This window comes from Rissa tridactyla, chromosome 6 (assembly GCF_028500815.1).
Source record: "Rissa tridactyla isolate bRisTri1 chromosome 6, bRisTri1.patW.cur.20221130, whole genome shotgun sequence".
Classification (NCBI taxonomy): domain Eukaryota; kingdom Metazoa; phylum Chordata; class Aves; order Charadriiformes; family Laridae; genus Rissa; species Rissa tridactyla.
The window spans coordinates 49,731,120-49,752,839 of NC_071471.1; the positions used below are offsets into that span (position 1 = coordinate 49,731,120).

Below are 21,720 nucleotides of genomic sequence, written 5' to 3' on the forward strand. Positions count from 1 at the left end.
GTCTGAAGGACTTGGAATTTTCTACTGGTTTTCTCTTTATTTGTTTTTTTCCCCTTTTCAGATCTTTCCTGTAAAGCCAGTTGTTATTCTTTTCCCACCTGGTTTTGTTAGTTTTCTTTTTTAAAAGAAGGGACTGCTTTCAAGCGCTCATCTGTGTAGTTCTGTAGATTTTGAGTCCCTATCTTTTCACCTTGGTCTCTGTTGTATTATCTCTTTTTTCCTCACAGATATCCTTCCTCCCTCCCTCTCAGACCTCCGAGTGGCTCTTTGGAATAGTTGTAGTAATATCAATAGTTCCAGCTTGAGAAAATGTACAAAGCCTCGTAGCTTCCTACTCACTTCATTAATAGGTACATGCTTATCCCCATTTTGCAGGTGGGTAGACAGATGTAAGAGAACTAGTAACTTCTGCAAAGTGTTGCAGCAATTTTGTGACCGAGCTGGTGCTTGAACGTGGGAGAAATGAGCCTGGTTGTCTGATGTAACTGCTGGGGATGATACTGTCTTCGGGAGATGGACTTACCAGCTAGTGTTTGTAGCGTCATTCTGGGCTGCTTGTCTCCCGTTCATCAGTCCCTTCGTGTCTTGCTTCTGTGCCCATATGGTCTACGTCTCCGTGCACAGTGTGCTGTTCTTACTGCGCTGTCTGTGAGGGGGCTTGAGGGGTCTTCAGGAGGCTTGAGTACCGTATAGACTAGATTTTATTTGCTGATCAGACAGCACACACTGTGTATCAGATTGTCATGTGTTGTTTTCCTCCTCTGTGTGTCTTCTGCCCTGTCCTTAATCCGGTCCGCTCTGAGGATAGAAATTGCTGCTACTGTATTCTCATTTTCAGTTTCATAGCTCCTACCCTCTTTATTTTTCTTCTAGGGGAGCCTTCTCCGTGGTCCGTAGATGTGTAAAGAAAAGTTCATCACAGGAATATGCTGCAAAAATCATCAACACCAAAAAACTGTCAGCCAGAGGTTAGTGGCTCGATCTGCCCTTCTTTCTTTTATTAATAGAAAATAATTCACTGGAGTTGAAGCTGTAGTAAGTTTAAGGGATCTGAAGTTACTTGTCTGAGTCATTTCAGTGTTACAAAATAATTGAGTTGTGTGGCAAAGAGGAAATTAAAAGGAGGCGACGCAAGATGATAGAAAAATTCCTGTATCTGGAAATGGATACCCTGTGAAGTGATGTTGTCTTTTTTCTTTTTGAGATCTTTCTTCTGCAAGCTGAGCTAGAGGTATGTTTATAGAAGATTTATCTATGTGTGTGTGTACCGATCACTCATAATAAAGAGAAGCGTTGCAGACTGATTTTGCTGAATGTCTTTTCTACCTAGGAGATCTGTCTTACCAGAACAGACATGATTGGTTTTTTTGAAGGATAGATGCTATATGCCTTGCTCCTTTCATGCTGTAGTTAAACATGGTGTGTTTGGAAACTAAGTTTGCCTTCAAAGGCAGAAGTAGGGTGGAGAAATCGTGGGAATTTGACTTCTCAACAAATTAGAACAAGTATTTTTTGCTTCTGTTAGTCCCGGAGACTTCCAAAACCTAACCAGACTGTAGTCTTATGAAAAGAGAAAAAATCTTAACTGTTCTCCCAAGCTGTTGGTCTTCTATTCTCCAGGGACGTACATATGCACAAAGGGTAGTGTACCCTGTAGTATGCAGGGAATGTGTGTCTGCTAGTGTACAGGGAATCCCTTACAGGGATTAAAGTTGCTTTGTGGATGGGGTGATGGAGGAGAATGAGAGAAACTGAACTACAGTAAAAGATGCTGAAAGCAAGAGTGCAACAAGTTGAGGTGCCAGAGGCAGCTGTTTCTAGAAGAGGTGAACAAGACAAGATCTAAGTCCTTACAGGCCTTTCAGATTTGACAAAATTAATGTATTAGGCCCTTAACTGTCTTGCTAGCTGAATAGATGGCTTAGTAGGGGGGCTGACTGAGAAATGGGAAAAAAAAAAAAAAAAAAGCAGGAGGAGGAGGCAAATGATCTTGATAAATTATTTAGAAATGAAGAATATTTTGCCTAATCACTATAAAAAAGAAAAATAGAATACGTATTCTCCTTTTTGCCAGAATACAAAATGTGGTAAGAGTAGAAGACAGCTTGAAGAATGGTGAAAAATTTCCATTCACTGTAGTTTACATGGAGAAGTAGTGTCAGAAGTGGAGAGTGCCGTGCTGTGAAGGTTGATTTGTTTGTTTATTTATTTCCCCAGACTTGTGGAAGTAAGCATATGTGATAATGTGCTGTTTCTGTATCTAGCCTGAGTGAGATCGTGTTGGGGACCAACGAGTGGAACCCTAGATTGTTTAGGAGGTGGCTGCAGATCCTGTGAGAATTGGTGTCCCCTCCATGGTCAGGTGACAGTGCCTGCTGATGTAGGTGGGATATCCAATCTCTTGAGTTCAAAATTAGTTCAACTTAATATGGGAGAGGTTTGAAGGGTGGCTTTGCTTTGCTGACAGCCATTAATGCCGTGTTACTCCGCAGAGTTCCCTGACCATTCTGTAGTGAGGACTAAAGCTCAGGAGAGCCATCTTCTGAGACATTAGTGGACGCAAGCCTGCTTAGGGAAGGGAAAGGGTAGCTTGATAAACTGATCACAAATGAGAAACCGTTTTCTTACAAAGGAGGTGGTATTGAAGTTAACTCTAGAGATAAGAAAAATGGGGAAAACTGCAGGATGAATAGAGTTGAAACAAAATTCAGAAGCAGAAGAACTGATTGAGTCAGTTTTAAAGTGTTTGGGCACCTAATGAGTTACAGAGGGAGCAATATATAGATTCTAATTGTTTTTCATATTAAGGTGATGACAGTTTTATGAACCAGCAAGTAGGAAATGTAAGTATGGGTGAATACGGGCTGTGTTTTGATCTACTACTTACTTTCTAGATTTCATACCTTCCTGTAAATAAAATACATTGAGGATACTAGCCTGGTCCTCAGCTACATAACTCGAGGCAGCTGGCAATGATTTACTTACAAAGATATTGGCTAGGTAGAGGGCAAGTGTGGGGAGAGCCAAGAAAGGAAATGGATGTTTTTGCTAGTATGGAAGAATAGCAGAAACAAGGGACTGATCAGGTTTCGTTGAAGTCTTATCTGAGGACTAAAGAATCTGCATTTACAGTGAAAAGCGGATAGCGACTTCAGCTGAATATATAGGTTCCTCAGTTACTCCAGCTGTGTTTGCTGATAGCTCAAGTGGTTTGTACAAAAAGGGACTGAATATTTTGATAGCGACTTAGTGAATTCACCTTGGAATAGGTCTTTAAAGCACCGAAGGAAAATGCATGCTATTTAGACATTGCAGCTGTAAATCAGTGATTAGGGAGATTCGATTCAGCAACCTGAAAATGAAAGTCTTGGGGACAGGCATTTTAGAAAGCTGTCTCCCACAGGAGGAGAATTACGGCATTAATTCTGCAGTATCCTGGATATATGTTGCCTGATGCTTCCTTTCCCGGAGCTGGCATTTCTCCCTGGGGAGGCCATGTTTCTGGCCAGCAATACATAGGCACGGGGATCTCCTGCACACCCAAGTGTGTGCCTGCCTGTGGCACAGGGTCACCCACCCTCCTGGCCTCCCTCCCGCGTTGTTGGTTTTCCTCTCGGCTTGGTCACAGCACCAGAATATTCCCTCATGTGAGGACACCCAGCCCTTCTTCACCATAAGTATAGCTGCATTTATATTTTTCTACCTTTTAGCAGAATTTGGACCTGCATAGATACCTGGTGTAGTAACTGCTACTTCAAGAGCCAGCGTCTTGCTGCTGCTGAGAAATATGTGTAGCCCATTGCTGCTTCACAGAAGTTTTGCCTGTTGTAGTGCTTCCCTTGATTATGTCCAGGGAAATGGTAACAAAGCCTTGTTCTCCTTCCACGGTACTTCTTGTTGCCTTTATTTTTCAAGATTCATGATGAAGAAGTACTAGATAGCTGACTGGGAAGTGCTGATTAGCTTGCTGTACGTAGCTGAAAAGGAGGAAGAGGAACACTTAAGGGTGAATTGTATGCATTTAAAGGGTTCTGTGTTACTTGACATGTTTATCAAACTGTTTTCTTAAACCAGTAAAGAGTTGAAGAGGCATGGGACTGTTACAGGGCTTCTCTCTGAAAGCAAGGAGAATGAACGTGGTGCTGGTCTTTGTGAAGGGCAGTCCTAATAACTTCAGTCTAGTAAGCTTCACCCTTTGTAAAATATGAAGTCAGATGTTAAGAGGAGAGTCTGTTTCTCTGTTGTCTATGATTTTTGGATGTGTGTTCTCTCTTTTTTTTTAATAAATCATGTCAATAAGAGTTGGTCTAGATTAAAAATCACATTTCGGCTTTAATGAAGTATTTGCTATTATTCATACTGTGTTGATGGTTAAGACTGCCCAGTGAAGAGTATGCCAAGAACTTTAATGTTAAATAGGGGCCAAGTGCTTGTGGAAAGGGAGGGGAAGCAGACTTCACCTTAGTCAGCGTTCAGCTGACGTATAAGTGCAGTGGTTGTTACACATGGGGGAAATACAATGCTTCAGTCATCTGAAATTCCTATGGGATTGAACGCACAGGCTTTTACCAGAGCTACGGGCAGAGGGAAGTCATTTTTTGGAAGTTGTCTTTGTGGGTGTCACCAGAATACTTTTTGAACATGAAAATTCATAGCAAGTAGTGCTCCGGTTCCTGGGCAGCAGTGAAGTTCAAATAAAGTAAAAATGCTTGCAGTGATCAAAAGGATCAAGAGAGAAGCAGTAGCTTTAGAAGCAGTAGGGAAATATCCAGTGTTTTACTTGCCAGTATATACTTGAAGAGATAGTGCTGCATTGGAAAGGGGTAAGTAGAGCTTCATCCTGTGATAATTTTTAGGATGTCGTTTATACCAAATAGTATATAGTAATCCTACCACCATGCGTACGATCTTTGTCCCTTGTTTTTTAGGTAGGAGGGAGAAATCTCTGTGCATTACATCTGTTGTTAAATTTCATTTGCTGATGAAAATCTGTATCTATCAACTCTTGCAAGTGACATGATGAAAATGTTTCGGAAGTTAGTCCGCTTCACTGCTTTCTCCTTATTGTGGCTTTGCTCTTGCCTGTGGAATACAGAGGTGGATTCTGTCCCTGCTCTCCATTTTTCCAAATTTGTAAACCAGATCAGAATTTGCAGTCTACCCAGTTATTTTGTTGTTGTTCCTGTAGGAGATTATGTGGATTGTGGGAGGAGCAGGGAATTACTTCTGTGTATCAAACCTTGACAGGAAAAAAGCTCTCTTTACACTTCCAACTCAGTTTTGGTTTTTTGTTTTGGTTTTTTTTTCCATGCACCTGTCTTGTCCTGGCCTTTAGTTCCGTAGTGGTTGCTGATTTGGGCTTTACAGTATGTTTTGTTGGAGGTGTCAATAGTAGTTTCCCTGGACACTGAAATGTTGAGCATGAATGCTGCAGCATCAGTGCCTGACCTCTGTCTTGATCTGCTCTGTAAATGTTCTTACCCAGCGTTTGAGTTAGGACTCTCTTGGACTGCTCTTGTGGCTGCCAGGTCTGAAGTCCCCTGTGGGCTACAGCACACCCGCTCGAATGCGATGCACGCAGCGGTGGTGCACTGCAGCCCGGCAAAGCCGCTCTGGGGGAAAGCAAGGAAAGCCCAGCACAGCGGTCACGGATGGCTGAAGCACACATCTGAATTCGCGTAGAAATGTCCTGTAATAGGTGTCCTCTGTGCATGCCTGTGTCTGTAGGTCGGGGACAAACGTCCTTTCGTGCAGAGGACGGCAGATCAAACCGTGTCTGCTCAGCAGTACTCGCTGAGCAGCCGAATCAAGTCTGGTCATTTGGTGTGGGAGCTGGGCCTTGGGCTGGGTGTGAAGTGCTTCGCTGCGCCCCGGCTCCTCCTCCTCCTCCCCCCCTCCGCCCGAGAGGAGTCTAAGAGATGCTGTGATTAACGGTTGGACGCGATGATCTTGAAGGTCTTTTCCAACCTCAACGATGCTGTGATCGGTGCGGCGGTGGCGGGGGAATTTTTAGAATCCCTTGCGCACGTGGAGGGATGCGGGGAGCGCTGCAGCCCGGGGCGGTGTGTGCGGGGCCCCGGCCGTACGGGGCGGGGGGCTGCGGGGGAGGGAAGGGGCCGGTGGGGCGGGAGCCGGCGGCCGAGCCCCGCGCCTTGCACCGCAGCACACATGCGTGCGGCGGGGGGTGGTGGTGGGGGCTGCGCCGCTGATGTCAGAAACTGCAGCCCTCTGCCTCCGCCAGCAGCCTGCCTCCCCCTCCTCCTCCTCCTCCTCCTCCTCCTCCTCCCCCCCCCCCCGCCTGCAGCCCGCTCGGGGGAAGAGGGGTTCGCGCAGTGTCCGTCACTAGGGGGAACGTCTCTGGCAGAGGGGTTTGGAGAAGAGGGGAGCGCGCGCGTGTGTGACCCTGACCTTGGAGGAGCGGCTGGGGCTGGGAGTTTGGGCGGGGGGGCTGCCGGGGCTCAGCCGGGCTTTTTGCCGGCCCCTCACACACCGATGGGGGCAGGGGAGGGCCCCGGCGTGAGAGCCGGCAGAGATTGGCCGGGTGGCGAGCGGTGGAAGCCTTGCTTTCTCTGTGGCTCGCCATGGCCAGAAGCTGGCTTCCTCCCGCGATGGATGTCGGTGATGGTTGGGGTTACCCCAGGTTGCCTCTCAGTTTACACTGTATATTTTATAAAGGAGCTGGAACAGAGCAGACAGGATTTCAGCTCGTGTCTGTCTTCTCAGTGGTCACATTGAGTATTAAATTTCCAGCATTAACAATGGGGGGGGGGGGGGGCAGTGGGCACACAGATTGGGCAGGAGTTCCTACTGCCTCCACCTGAGGTTGGAGAAAGGGGCTTGGTGAGAGAGTCAGGTTTCTCGTTTTCCCAATATAAACTAGATTTGTGTATGGCCGAGATGTGATTAGACTAACTCCTGCACGTGTCCCAAAGACCTTGGCTCTATAGAGTTTACTCTGACCAGTGAGCCACAATGGAAATATTTCCAGGTGTCCCTCCAATGAAGAGCGGGATGCTGAGCACGCTGTAGATATTTGGGACAGGGAGAGTTACTTGAATTTCTTATAAGAAGGATCCAGTGCAAAAACTGTGGGGGTTTTTTGTTGGTTTTGGGGTGTAGCTTGGAAATTTCACTGCCTCCAGATTTAATCCTTCTCTGGACAGTGCCAAAACCATCACTGCCAGAGGACTCCTCATCCGTGGATCACAAAGAAATTTCTGAAGAGTGCTTCCCTCTTCTCTCCTCCCCGGCCCCCGCCAAATGGTGGGTTAACACCACTGTTTTAAGAGAGGGCTATGACAATCTTTTTGTTCCCTTCCATGCCCTGGAAGTATTTTAGTTTTTCTGGCCCTGCAAATTGGGTGAAGACAATTTTTAAAAGGGAAGCATGCTAATATAAAAATCTCTCCCCACTGTGCCACCTATGAGTACCATCTGTCTACTTCACAACCCTAACACCCAGGGCATTACCCCCCTTTTCATTAATTCTGGCTTATCACCTGCTTTGGTGTTTCAGGTGTTTCTTTTTCTTTCCTCTGTTCTTGAAACCTCCTGATTTGCACCAAGATAATAGATTTTTACCAAAAAAAAAAAAAAAAGTTAGTTTGCCAGTGTGTGACTACAGAGTGAGCTATTGCTGTTGTCTGGGCCAGGGGAAGAGAGCAAGATCAGCTGGCACCAGGGTCAGCAGCGCAGGAAAGAAGCTTTGAATGTTGTAAAAAGAAATGTGGAGTATTTCACCTCATTGTGTGTTTGCCTGAAACAGAAGTGATGTCAGTGCTCAGAGTAGTCATCTTGGGGAAAACAGAGGTGCATTCATTTACAATGGGCAAAAGCATACTTAAAATTTTGAGGTGCTCACTAGATTATTTTCTTTTTTAGTGTATGGAGGAAATGTCAAGCTGTAACTTAAACAACCGTAGTTCCTGCTGGCCCTTATGACAATAAGCTTAATGCTTCAAAATGTGGGATCCTATGAGTTAGGCTGACCTCAGGTTCCTTTTTGTACCTTTTTAAATTTACTGTCTATTTAAGTATCACTATATACTTCCGTCACAGCTCCCCAAGCATTCTGGAATTCCCGCCTACATCATTTTTGGAGAACAGCAGCAGAATACTTCTGAAGAAATGGGCCAGCAGTATCTTAGAAATCAGCTTTTTGAACGTGGAGGGTAGCCAAAGATCAGTGGGGCATGGATTAAGCTTTCTGGGGAAACTGAGTCTATAGTTGTTAGGTTTTGATTTCTCATCGCTTTTTCCACCTGTTACTCTCTGGCTCCCTTTCCTTCTGTTTTAATTTTGAATTTGTCTCTCATGGATCAGTTACTTTAACCAGTAATTGTATTAATCTGTAAGGCTTTGATTCAAAATATCTCTTTACTAATGCTGCTTTACCCTCCTCCTTTCCTCCTGGAGAATACTGCAGAATTCCAGTTGCTCCTACCTGTTAGATGAGCAGACTGGGGAAGATGGTGGTTGGTGCAAGCGGCTAATTACTGAGTCTGAGAATAATACAGAGATGTAAGGAGAACTTGCCTTTTTATGACGGGGTCAGGAAAGGAGGTAACTGTGGCTTTACTCCTGGTGTCAGGATCCGTCTTGCTCTGCTCCTGGCAGAGTCAGAAGGAGAATTCCCCATCTCTGATGTGGGTTGAGTAAATGTGATGACCTTTCGGAGAATGCGTGTGTGCGTATAGACATGATACTGTACTCTCAGCACTTTCGCGTTATGTTCCTGAGAGCATGAGTTATGTATGTCTCCGAAGTGGTGACCCGCTGTCCTGCTGCTTCAATCCAAAGTTCCCATCTTGAGTTATCCGCCGTCCAAGCACCCGCAGCCCTGGGCTGTCTTGTCTTTCCCGTGGCTGGAGTCTGCTTAGCAGTGACACGTCCAGGATAGTGTCCTGCTTCTGAGAAGGGTGGTAGCTAATCTTATCTCTTTGCTAGAAGGCACAGCCTTTAACAGCTAGATTTGGCTGTTAAAAACAAGACACTTTTTCTTCAGGGCAACAAAGGTAGCGTTTCTCTTTGGAGTGCTATTGTTAGTGTGATTTTGTCAGAGTCCCAAAAATTTTGCTGAGAGCTGTCTCGGAGAAAAGAGTAGGCATTGTGGGAATGAAGACACAGTTAATTTAAAAGAAAAACAAAACCCATGCAGACACATCTCTAAGGAAGGAAGGTGCCCGCGAGGATGAGCCTGGGAGTGGGCATAGCTCTTGGTAGACCCACCGAGCCAAGGGCTAACTGGGGAGAAGGCAGGGAGCAGCAGCCGGCCTGCTGTGGCAGAGCTGCTGGGTTATCTCTGGGGGCTGTTGCCATGATGACAGTGGCAAACAGGGACTGAAAAATTTACCAGATGCGTGTGAGCCAAAGGATTAAACTTTCTCATAGGAGGGGAGGAGGAGGGCGGGTGATGATGTATTAACGAAGGACAGCATCCTAGTGAGAAATACCAGGCTCGCTTTCCTACAGCCACTGGGATGGCGGGGGGAATGCGGACTGGCATTCTTCCTTCAGTCTAAATGCTGGGCAACACTGCTCTGAAAGATTCCAGCTTTGAAGAGGGGGTGAATGCACCCTGCTTTCACTGGTTAAATTGTCAGGATTTGCATTGTTTTGGCAGGTGAAACATAACAAGTAGGAAAAGATGGTGTCTCTTTCTTTTTTCGGCCTTTTTTTTCCAATTCTCTATACCCACAAGTAACTCTAGTTCTCTACCTCATGCTTAGAGCTTTTCTGCATCAGAGTTGGTGCAAATAATCAAGTTTCAGTGATGCCTGCAGGTTTCAGACTGTCGAACACGAAGCTAACCAGCCTGCACTAGTGTTATCGATAACGCAAGGCTGTTGTCATTGAAAATGTCTGAAGCAAAACCATGTCAGCACTATTAGGGCTAGTACTGGTCTTGACCTTGCATACTGCTTTTGTCCCTGCCGGTTTCCCTTCCCGGAGCTGCAGGGGTGTCCCTGCATATCAGAGCTGATAGCGTGGTGGGCAGGTAGTGCGTGAGAGAGGTGAGGCTTGGGCAGATTCCCCTCTGCTGGAGTTTGAGGGAAGTCCTGTCACTACCCTGTGCCGAAGCCTCCTTTGTGGAGGTTGACCATTTTAAGGACGGATCCTAGAAGAATTAGTGATGTGCAGGTGGCTGGGGAGCGAGGAGCTGGTGAGCGGCTCTCTGTCCTCAGTGCCCCATGGCTCAAAAGGTGGTACCGCTTGGTTGTTTGCAGTACTTACTACGAGTTATGGTGCCTTTTTGCAGGCTGCTTCAGGAAAGACTTAGCTGGTTGTGCCCAGCAAACCTCTGAGCAGCAATACACATGCTAGCATAAAATGTTTGTCTGCAGACTTCGTAAGATAGAATTGTGGTAATTAAAACTGGTTTCTTTCTAGAAGGGCTTCTTCAACTTAAAACATTTCTTTATGAAATGAGACATTAATGTATATGGAAGTTAATGGTATAGGTCTTTCCCACTTGACCAAATCCCAGCGGGCTTTTTAAGCCCTTGTGAATACAGGCCGTGAGCAAGAACAACAATGTTAAGGCTCCAAAGCCAGTTCCTGAAAACTTGTGGAAAGAATGCTTTCCTTTTCCTCCTCTCACTTCCACTCCTCTTCTAGGCACCTGAGTTAGCTGGTGTAGGATGCAGCTTGTCTAGTGCAGTAACTCAGTATTTGGATGTGCTTTATCTTCTGCTGTTACTGTGTCATCTCCGGTAAGTCAGTTGGTGTAGACTGAGGTAAGTGATAGCTGTGAAGAGAGAGATGTCATGTCTTGATGGTGAAGACAACTCTCCTTTGAAGGAGGAGGTTTTCTCAGTCCCAGGGGAGCAGTGAGAAAAGGAGAAGCGGCCTGACACAGCCTGAAGTCTCAGGTGAAAAAAAGGAGGGAGAAGAGCTAGAAATCTTTAAACTTGATTTAAGTTTAAAAAAACACTGTTTTTTTTTTTCTCTCCTCTGAGTCCTGTTCTTTTACAGGTGGACTGAGCATAAGGTAGCTCAGGAAGGTGAGTTTCACCCTGACTTCTCTCGTGAAGGAGATTGTTTCCTGAACCTGTTGCTTTGTTCCAAATCTGCCATGTGTTCCACAGGGATCTGAGTGAGGGGTCTCCTTGTCTGTGCAGCAGAATATAATCAGGGTGTACAGTTCCCCACAGCTCTGGAGATGTGAGATGTGTGTGTTGATTCTGCTGCTGGAGACCTGATGTCATACACCTGACTTTAAACGTGACTTCAGAGGGGATAGGCCAGTGCTTTCTTTGGGATGTGCTTACTAGAGGCACATTTCAAATAGCATGGGTGCCCTGGAAGCTTTTGCAGGGAAAACAGCTTGTTAAACCTCTTCTTGGATTGGTCTCCAGTGCCTGCCAAATATACTTAGCATTTTTACTATAGCGGAGCAGCTGCCATTCTGAAAATGTCCATGTGTATCGTGGTTTTTTTGTTCCCCCCCCCCCCCCCCCACCTCCTTGTGTCAAAGCATATAACATTTCATGGGTGATAGGCCAAGAAATCACCCAGGGTGGCTGGAGGAAAAAATATGTGTGGAAGAAGGAAGTTGTCTTTAGTGCCCCTGTAACCCACAGAGACCTGCTGGAGGGTTGTTCTTGGAGGCTAATAGAGAGTATAGCCTGGTGATGCCAAGCAGGAGTTCTTTCTGTTTTTTGCCCAAAGAGTTGGTGTGCTATTAAGTTCAATTTTGCCTACCTCAGGGCCTCTTCATGTAAGCGTTGGGTATTGAATGTCCTCTGTTGAGATTGTGTTGAAGAGATCAGAAGAGTCGTGCAGCTTTATTTTATAACTGGTGCTACTGCAGAGACAAAGCTTGATCGTGATGGATGTGCTTCTTCAGTGCAAGTTAAAGTAGTGATTCATAGCTCTTGTGTTACTTTAAATATTTCTGATTTTTAGACTGTAGGATTGAGAAGTGACTTCCAGCTCTGCCCATTTTTGTTTGACTTGTGTGTCATACGGCCTAGAATCTGCCAGCTCTGCAGATTAGGATATTGTGTTGCATCTACTGTTTTTTTATGAAGTTGCCTGGATTAAAATTTTCAGTGTTGCCTGATCAGTGCAGAGCAATGATCCACAGCCTTCTCTCAGTCTGTCTGAATTGTTCTTGCACTTAGTAAGGATGATGTAGAGGAGTGACGTGTTGGTCGTCTCGTCCTTTGTGTGGAAACACTTCTACAGCAGCAGAATGGGAGTCGAGCTCTCATAATGTGCTTGTTTGTCTTCTCCAGGCAGCCAAGTTCAGCATCAGAGATGTGAAAAAAGAGGAACAAGGTAGTTTGCTTTTTTGATAACCATTATCAAATATTGCTGACAAGTCCAGGTGACTCTGGCTGCTGCTAGCCGTTTATGTTGCTGTAGAGCTGGTTACCCAGCTTTAAGGAAGCGCATTATGCCTCGTTAACTCTTTGTGGCTATGTACACTTAATTTCTTCAGTAGTCCCAAAGCTGAGCTTAAAAAGCTTTCCCTCCCACCACCTCACAAATGGTCAAGAAGTTTCTTAGCTTTCCTAGGCTTTTCAGCCTGCTCAGATCCCTGATGAAATATGACATGTTAACTGAACATTTTTCTGAACTGAAGGTTTTTCCTACTTGAAAAACACAGCTAAAACTCCTTATCCATCTTGGAAACAAAACTCAGGTCTCACCAGTGCAGTTAGCTTATCTGAAGGGGTGGTGGGAGCCGGCTTGGGAGCAAGGAAACATGCAGCTTGACTGAGCCAGAGGAATTTATATTCTTCTTTCTGCATCTCTGAATTCCTGGGTCCTGCACTGCAGTGACTTGGCACTGCTGAGACCTGCCTCCCTGCCACACTGTTACCTTGTCTGCTAACCAGCTGTGGGATGATATTTATTTAGCTGGTTCATCCAAACCCACTGGCACCTGATGTGGTCAGCTGGTGGGGAGAAGAAAGGAGCTCGTGCCCAGAAATGAGCTCAGCTGGTGGGATTTCTCTTTGTTAAGCTGTGCACTTCAGGACCCTCTGTGAGTAGCGGGATCAAGACAGAGTCGCTGGAGTTCTTGGATGGGTCACAGTCGCTGTGTGTGCGGCAGGGAGGTCACCGGTATGGCTGTGTCGCCTTCGGAGCAGCTCTGTGCCCTGCTGTCTCGCTTCCTGCATGTCCACTTTAAGAGGGTTCATCTGCAATGCAGCTGTTAGCGGGGAAGTTCTGTAAATCAAGAGGGAGCGAGCGCAAGCGAGCCTGATGTCTGCAGTTGTGGCTGGGTCCTCCCCACGGCACAGGAAACTTGTTCAGAAAGACTTTTTGCAGGAGGAGGAGAGAGGGATGGCAGCACTGTGCTGATGCTAGGAGCCCCTCCTTTCTGTGCCTGTGTCTGCACCAGCTGCTCAGGAGCTGGCAAACGTGTGGAAAAGCACAAGGGGCAGCAGTCCTGGAACTGGAAAATCCTGTCATGCTTTTCCCCTCCTCATTCCTCTGCCGCAGAGTCTAACCAGGTGTTTGCCTAGGGCCGATCCTGTCAGGATGTCTTCATTGCACACTCCCTTCTCACACAGGATGTCCTGTTACAATTCGGAGCTTGTGAGCTTCTGCACGTGACTCAGAAGTGCGCAGAGGCCTCAGGAGTCGCAAGTTTATTCCTTTGCCCTCTTCCTCCGTCGCACGGGCTGTCAGAGCGACCACCTGCTGGTGCAAGGGGATGATGCTGGTGACCTGTGGGGATGCTGTGATGCCAGGGAGGAAGCCCACAGGTGGTGGAGTCAGCTGGAGTGCCACGGCTGTGCAGGTGTCATACCTGGCAGGCTGGGGACTGCTGCTGAGTGACTTGGTATGAAGAGGAGAGGGGACATGTGCTGCGGAAGCCCTGCTGCAAGTGTGGCAGGTGTGCTGTTTGAGGGGGAGCTCTGCGAGGGTCAAGTGCATCTTAGGGAGGCTGGCCGGGGAGTGTGTGGCTTTGAGCACGCAGGTGAGGAGCAGGCTGCTTGCTGTTGTGCTCTTCCCCTGCCCCGCTGCTTCTCCAGTGTGCAGCAGTAGCCTGGGTATCAGCCCTGCCTGGGAGCACTTGTAGGATTGCTCGCTGGCTCCCCAACCACAAGTTTCTGAGGATACTCTGATGAAGAAAGTCCTCAGTGGTTTCTGCAGTTAAGTAGCTGGGAAGCGTGATGCCTTCCCACAGGGATCTACAGGGATACCTGGAGTTCCATGGGCCAGAGCTGGAGGGGAGCCCCATGGGGCCTTCCTTAAAGGTGGCTGTAGCTGGAGAGAGTGCGTGCTTGTTTTCACTCTGGTGCTTAGCCGGCAAGGAAGGCTCTCTCCTTCACTGCATTTAAAAGTATTCTGGGCAGACTTGGTTCTGGATTTCTGCTTTCTTTATTTCCACCCGGAAAAGCATCTTCTATTGACAGTCATTGGTGACACAGGAGAAATTGGTGTATGATTTGCCACCTGTTTTTCCTCCTCTGTTTCCGCTCTGCCTCTCCTGTTTGCCTGAGCATTCGTTGTCTCTCTTGTAATAACCGAATTGTGCTAACCATGTATAAGCAATGTTCCCTCCCCTTTTGCCGGGGGACTGGCTGACTTGTTGTAAGAAGTTATTTTTAGGGTTTGCTTCCTGGGATATTCTACCCGTAGCCAGTTATGGTGATGAAAATGTCACTGAGATGCAGAAAGGACTCCCAACTCATTGCTAGTGTGCCTGGTCTTTCTGTTTAAAGGGTGTTCATGGGGGACATGGTCCCTTACCACTACATCACCTGTGATTAGGGAGACAGCCACAATGACTGTGCAGCATGGCTCCCTGTGAAAAGCACACTGAGCTTCCAGGGTGATAGATTATATTGCAACTAAATTGGCCCAGGGGAAAAAAAATAGAAAAAGTAAAAAAAAAAAAGGCTCTTATTTGGTTGTACTGGAGTTTGTTTCTACCCTTTCTCTTTTTTGTACATAGGGATGTCAGTGCTGCAGAGCTGTGTGTCGGTGTACAGGGCTGTCCCTAACAGGCAATTTGCTACTTGTGCTGGGTGTATTAGGTTGCACTGGGTTGCTGCCAAATGCCTGGTCTGGACTAGAGGAGAAGGTGTGTGCTTATTCTTTTCAAACACCTCTCCCACCCCAGGTGTGTAGCTTGCAACAGCTGAAAAAGTTGATCTTTATGGCAGCTATAGCTAGCAAAGCATGAGTGTAATATGGGCAAATTACAGAGCCCAACTGAATGAGGCCATGGGCTGACAATACTCAGTCTCTGGTGCCGTTGTTGGCTGAAGGAGCACCTCCCTCTTTCTCTGGAGATGTCCCCTTCTCTGTATCATAGCAGGTTTCTTTCCTTTCCAGTCTCATCCCTTGGATCAGGAAACTAAGCTCAGAAGAAGCCTTCAGTAAGGAACTATTGGAGCTCTGGGGATGGGAAGGCATTTGGTTTCCATATAGGTTTCTCGGAGCAGCCATGGAAGCGGTTGCTTGGGTGAAGCTTTGGGAACTACGATTGCCTGCAGCTGGGACTGAGAAAAGTGCGTGTGGAGTGGTGTGTTAGTGCACCAGACTGGTGGTATGGAGATAGCTCTTGCATGCTTGTATTGTACTTCTAGGGGAGGGCATGGGGAGCAAGAGACCCCTGAGTACCTTTGTATCAAATTAGCAGGGAATATTAACCTAGTTTTTGTGCCTGATGCCGTTGGGACTGGGAAGGCGGGTGGCTGCAGTGCAGGGATGGTGGCAGCAGCCTCGAGTGGGTGTCCGCTGTGCTCATGCAGTGCGGAGCCTTGCCAGCTGCCTGAAGGGGAGCTTGGTCACAGAAAGGTTGGGAGACACTCCTCCCTGACTAGATAGCATCTTCAAAGTTATCAGTGCTTAGAAACAGTTTTGTGTATGTTTTTAAGTAGTCCTTACATTTAAAGTTGCTTTAGTGAGTGATAACATTTCCTCTTAAAATGTCTTCTCACTGTTTGGTTTCTCTGTAATACCTAGAAGTACCTGAGCACTTTGCATACACAGGATCAAGTTTTTGAACTCTTCAGGAGCTGGAGGCAGCCACACTGTCTCTTTCCCTATCGCCTCATGTTCCTAACTGCTGTGCAGACTTACTGATACATGGTGCGTCTTGCCCTTTTGTATGGAAGTGTTTTGGTGGGTCTGCTACAGGTGATATCTGGTGTGGCACAAAGGTGCATTTCAAGTCTTATCTCACTGAAATTTCTTGGTAGCCTGCTCTGTATTTACAGCTTGCTGTCCTTGATTTAAAGTTATCCTGGTATCACTAGGGAAACTTGGTCTTAAAATAGATGGTTTGGCCTTTTTTTTTTTTTTTTTTTTTTTAATTATTGTAATCCTCTGAGACTTGGAGTTTCTTCTTGTCAGAAGAGCGTATTTCAGCAGAGGTATTATCTCTTTTGGAGAGGAGTCATTCAGCACTTGGGTGCGGAACCATTCATCTGTGCTCTTAAGAAGATTTTCTGTTTAGTTTACTCCTCTGGTTCATGTCCCTCAAATAGCAAATCGAGGCAGCATTTCCATCATCCTTCCCTCTCTCAACTGGTTAGAATAGCTAAAAAATAAGTGACAAATGCAGGCTTGCTGTTGCATGGACACAGGCCCTCCAACATGTCTCATGCAGTGAAGAATGGTGTTCTGCTGAATACCAGTATTAGGAGCATGCAGAAAGTCTGGATTTGTTTCCCTCCCAAGGCTCCGTCATTTGGGTTCAAACATAGATTTCCTTGCGCCATTCAAAAGAAATCCAACTGTTTGGTGGCCAGTGGCTGCATTATCATATAGCATTTTAGTCAAGGGCCACATGATACAGGTCTGTTGTTGGAAAAGTGGGGCCTGGATGCAGTAGGTCTGCAGGCTTGGCCAGCCCTGACAGTGACGGCTGAATTGAAGTGTGTCGGGGTTGTATGAGAAGGAGCCTGCGTAGTCCTTCCTGCACAGGACAGCCTTATAGTTTCTGTTCATATGTTGGTAAAGGTGGAGTCAATGCCAGGAACTTCCTCTTCCAAGTAAGGTTTTTTCCAGGGTTTTGTTAGGGATTTGCTCTCTCTTATGGAAAGGGATGGGTGTATTAGTCTTGTTCTCCAGGAGTTTGATTCCCCCCACCCCTTGTCCTCCCAAAATTTGTTCCGCTACCTGAAAGAAGGTCCTTCCACTGCACTGTGCTCCTCTGTGCCACCAGGAAAGCATGCAGCTCTTTGTGCGGCTTTTTTTTAGCCATGTATCCTGAGTCTTCCTTTGTTTTTCCCCATCAACTACCTAATGCATCAATAGCTTTCATTAAGCATCCTTTATCGTCCCAGTACTGCTACTGGTGAGGGAAGTATTAACCCCGTTTTACACTTGGAAATACTCAGAGAGATGCAAATTTTAAAGTGCTTTCCAGAACACTCGTCAATAAGCCATGACGAGTTAGGAAAAGAGTCCAAGCCATATTCTTTGCTATTATGGTGACAAGAAGTGTGTAGGTAGAAAAAAGACTGTGAGCATTTGGCAGGAAAATAACGTGGGCTAAAGCATGTAGTATTAAGAGGAGTTGTAGTTTAGTTTGCTGGTCACAGGAGTAAGATTTTGGTGTGTTCGTTGTACTACTTTTCTGTCTGATTTGCTTATTGTTTATGGAATACAGCTCTGAAATACATTATGTCAGGCATGCCACGTTGGCATCTGCCTTTGGACTCTTTACCTTTCTGTTATATTTCCAGGTGGTAAGAGACAGCTTGAAAACTAGAGGTAATTGCTGTTGATACAGAAGGCTCTTGTACAGATGACAATAAACAGCATGTGGATTTTTTTGTGTGTGTATTTGTGAAGGCTAATAAGAAAAAGGAGATCACTTAGATATAAAATTGTTTCCTTGTATCAGTTGTAACTACAGGAACGGTAGCATCTGCAATGGGTTGCTTTCTGAAGTGGGTAAAAGGTGGCAAAAATGAAAACTTAAATCTCTAGGATCAGCAACTGTACCTAAGCATGAAAATAAGAGCAATCTTATGACAAGAATTTAGGTAAATTCTAAAATTGGCTGCATTTCAGGATCTGAGTAAGTAATTGAGTCAGTTGTGAAAATTTAGATTATGGGATGCTGTCAGGAAACTGCTCCTGCTCCCCACTCGCTGTGTCTCTTTGGCTAACTAATCAGTCTGTTTGTGGAAAGGTTTCCTACCTCCTGGAGAATTTGTAAACATTCACATTAATGTATGGTTGAGGCATTTGAAGTCTTTCCAAAGGAAACAGCTGTACATGCACAAGGTATACTGCTGCAAGCTCTCTTGATCATACGATAATGTCAAACTAATATGAAGTCTTCAAGAGTAGAACATACTCTGCCACCCAGGGAGGAATAAAATCTTGGATGCGTTTAAGAAGATTACTGTTGGCTCGTCAGAAGGAATAATGAGAAGTTATGGGACAGACCTGAAGACCTGTCATTAACTGAAAGCTGGTTCAGGGGAGGGAATAAAAAATGGAAGGGAATGACCAGAAAGCTATTCTACGCTTAATAGGTTGTATGCCGGGGATACTGCTCTCATTTCAAATAGTGCAATTCAGGTTTTGTTTAGAAGGCAGTTCAGAACCATGCTGCAGAGGTGTTGGAAGGAGTATCCATGTGAGGGGGGGAGTGGAGGGAAAGGGAAAATACTAGGGAGAGGAGAATGGGATTAAGGTTAATTAAAGTGTGCTGTAAAAATTAGTTAGATGTTCTTGTGTGCCCTTTCTGTAATAAGAGACAAATGTGGTTATGCAACGAATTGAAAATTTATCTTTTCAATAATTCATTTCAAACTTGCTGCCTTGAGACAAATATCATAGATTGGAAAAAAGGATGAGAAACTTGTGTGTAATTAAAGTGGGCGTATTTGGAGGGGAATTTTTTTTAAAAGTAAAGGGCTTATAGACTTATTTCTTCAGGTTATTTGTGTTTGGCACGGGGAGATTAATCCTTTCTCCCCTTTGTACAGGATGACTGGGGCAATCCTGAAACACAGATCTTGTATCTTTTTTTTTTTTATTTTATTTTTTTTATTGACGGTTGTTTTCTACATAACTTCAGAGAAGAATACAAGCTTGCCTTTGGAGATACAGCCTTTCCTAGCACCACAGCGGGAGAGTGGAAGATGAGGGAAGGGGTGGGGAGGTGGAGGTTCGACGCCAGCATTGGGAATGATCCATCCTATAGATTGATATTTTTATTTAAAAACAAACAAACAAAAACCAGAAAACAACACAACCAAGGACATCCAACCATTATCCTTTTTCAGTCTGTCTTTTCTGCCATCTGGCTGTCCTAATGTTCCAGTATGTTGTAAGTTGAAATGTTGCTATTCTACCTGAATTAGCAGGTTTCAGCCACCATTGATTACGGAATGCGAGACAAAATGAATTAGTGGTCTGGCAATGAGTGTATATTAAATTTAGGAGCTGATAGTACTGCCCATCGTGGCTTGAATTTCTCCGCTTTTGGAAATTGCATTTGTCTTTGTTTGCAGTTGAGCTTTGTGTTAGATGTAATGCTGTTGAGAACTAATGCTGGTGTGTGGACCTATGCTAGCACTCTTGCACATAACTTTTTGGCCTTCAGGTTGCAAAGAATTTTTCTGCTAGTTTGTTGGGGCTTTTTTTGGTGGAGGGCAGGGGAGAAGATAGATGGCAAAGGGAAAGCCTCGAGAACCAGTAATGTAGCATCCCGTGATGCTGGTTTTAGAAGCTCTGTGTGGCGCAGGTCTATGTAAAAGACACTTAGGAAGTATTTTTTTCCCATCTTTTTTACTTCCTATGAAAAGGAATGTTAATACTGTGAAGGAGGATGTGAAGCACAGTCCTCCCAGGCTCAGTCCTGTGAACTGCGTGGATGTGGCACGTGGTTGGAAATAACTTTTTACACTGAAGCTATAAACTTTGTTCTGCTTCTCTGTACGGATGATATGCTGGTTGCCTCCAAACAAAAAGAGTGTCTGTTCATGACTAGAAATTTGGGTTGATTTAAGCAATATTTGAATTGAAAGCATGAAGAGTATGATGACAAGACTTCTCCATGGAAAATGATATTGTGTTATTAGCCGATTCAGTGCACAAGTTGTAGGGATATCAACTGTATTACTAACTGAAAGCCCTGATGATTCTGCAGGTTTTGTGGAGCACTGAAACACTGCAACAAATTGGGTAGGTACTTCTCTGACTCTTGAGAATAGGTTTTAAATATTGCCTGGGCTGACTCTTCTAGCATGAAGCATGCCAGCCACCCCCACCCCCGTGCTCAGTGGCTCTGTGGCTTCATAAAAGTGAAATTCTTGTACAGCCTTCTCTTTTAGGCTTCCAAGAACACACATTGTTTCAGACTTTGAGCTGAAGTGAGAGTTCACTATCCAGAGTCTGGCTGTTTGGGGGTGGGGGGGGCGGGAAATACTTGTTCGTTTAAGTTGCTTATGTGCCTGAAATTTAAGGATGTGGTTGTGTATCTTTATAAATCCACGATGTGATCACCAACCCCAAAAAGCTCTGGAAGTTTTTCTTAAGTGAAAAAGAGGAGGTGTTTTGGTTTCTTTCCAATAGCTGTGTTTTAAAATGAACTGTTGTTCATTTTTAAGTCATGAGGTATACTTTAATTGCAAACTGGAGATCTTTAAAGCCATTCTTCTCTTAACTGTCAATTCATTTGGAATAACTGTGAACCCAAATGAAGGGCAAATAGTACTTGGTTTTGAATTATCGGTGTTTATGGAAAGGTAAACTGTTTCCTTCCCCCCCCGCCCTTGCCACAATAAGGGCATTGCTTTTGTGCAATGTAAACTGCATTTAGTAATGGTCTTGTGCTTAAGAGCTTCTAGTTAATGAGACCTATTAACAATAATGAAAAATGGCATCCTTAAAGTGCAGACCTAGTCAGAAAAATGATTCTCCAAGAATGACTGGATGGCTGCGTACTCTTTCTTGGCTTATTTAATTTAGGGGGTGGGGGAGGAGCACAGTCTTGGCTCTGAAACTAATTATTCTCCTACAAATGTGCCCACGGTCTGCAGTTCCCTCTGGGGGTTTGCAGGGCTGGGGCTTCTAGTGCTAAAGAGCTTCCTAGATTGAGCCGAGCTGAGACTGGCATGGGCTTGACTTTGCTTTCCCAAGCCTTAGCGGGAGTAGCAGTAGTAAAACCCAGCTTTTTGTCTGTTGGAATGAACACATCTGAGTCAGCAACACAAAGCAGTTGCATGGAGTAGGAAAAGTGGTGTTTTTACATAATTATTAATCTGGCTATGTTTGTGTTTTAGTGTGGTGCCACCTCCGCATCATGTGCTGTTTTACTTGGGAAGGATATGCATTGCTTTTCAATACGTGAATAATTCCGCTTAAGGAAGGAGGAGGATTGGCAACGACTATATTGAATTTAAAATATAACAAAAACCCCACATTCCTGCTTGGGACCTGACATGAGAAAACTGCACGGATGATGTCTGTTCATCTGAATATATAGCATTACAGGGAAAGTTTAGAGAAGTGGAAGCTCCCTTTATCTCTGTCTTAGTGTCCTCCCACTCAGTACTGTACCGACACGTCCATTCTAATAATTTCCTTTTGAGATAGGACAGCCTGTTATGCTACTCTGCAGGCTTGAAGTGGCTTCCCCTAATGTGGGACCAGTTCCTTCATCCTCATTGAAAAGGGTTTCTCTGGTTGTTCTCTTACTCCTCTGTCTGTGCTAAGTTCTTTAGAATTATGAATTTCTGTGGTTATAGGTGTTCTGTATATTGGGAGAACTTCCATGCTGTGGGA

At 45.2% G+C, this 21,720-nt stretch overlaps 1 protein-coding gene across 11 annotated transcripts in view; it reads left to right on the forward strand.

Moving 5' to 3' along the window:
- The window catches only part of CAMK2G (calcium/calmodulin dependent protein kinase II gamma), a 121,749-nt gene that overhangs the window by 1,255 nt on the left and 98,774 nt on the right, over nt 1-21,720 (forward strand). For all 11 annotated transcript variants that reach the window (XM_054207016.1, XM_054207007.1, XM_054207006.1 and 8 more), the window contains exon 2: nt 874-968. In XM_054207016.1, coding sequence (XP_054062991.1) covers nt 874-968 — 95 coding nt within the window. The remainder of the gene's footprint in view (nt 1-873; nt 969-21,720) is intronic.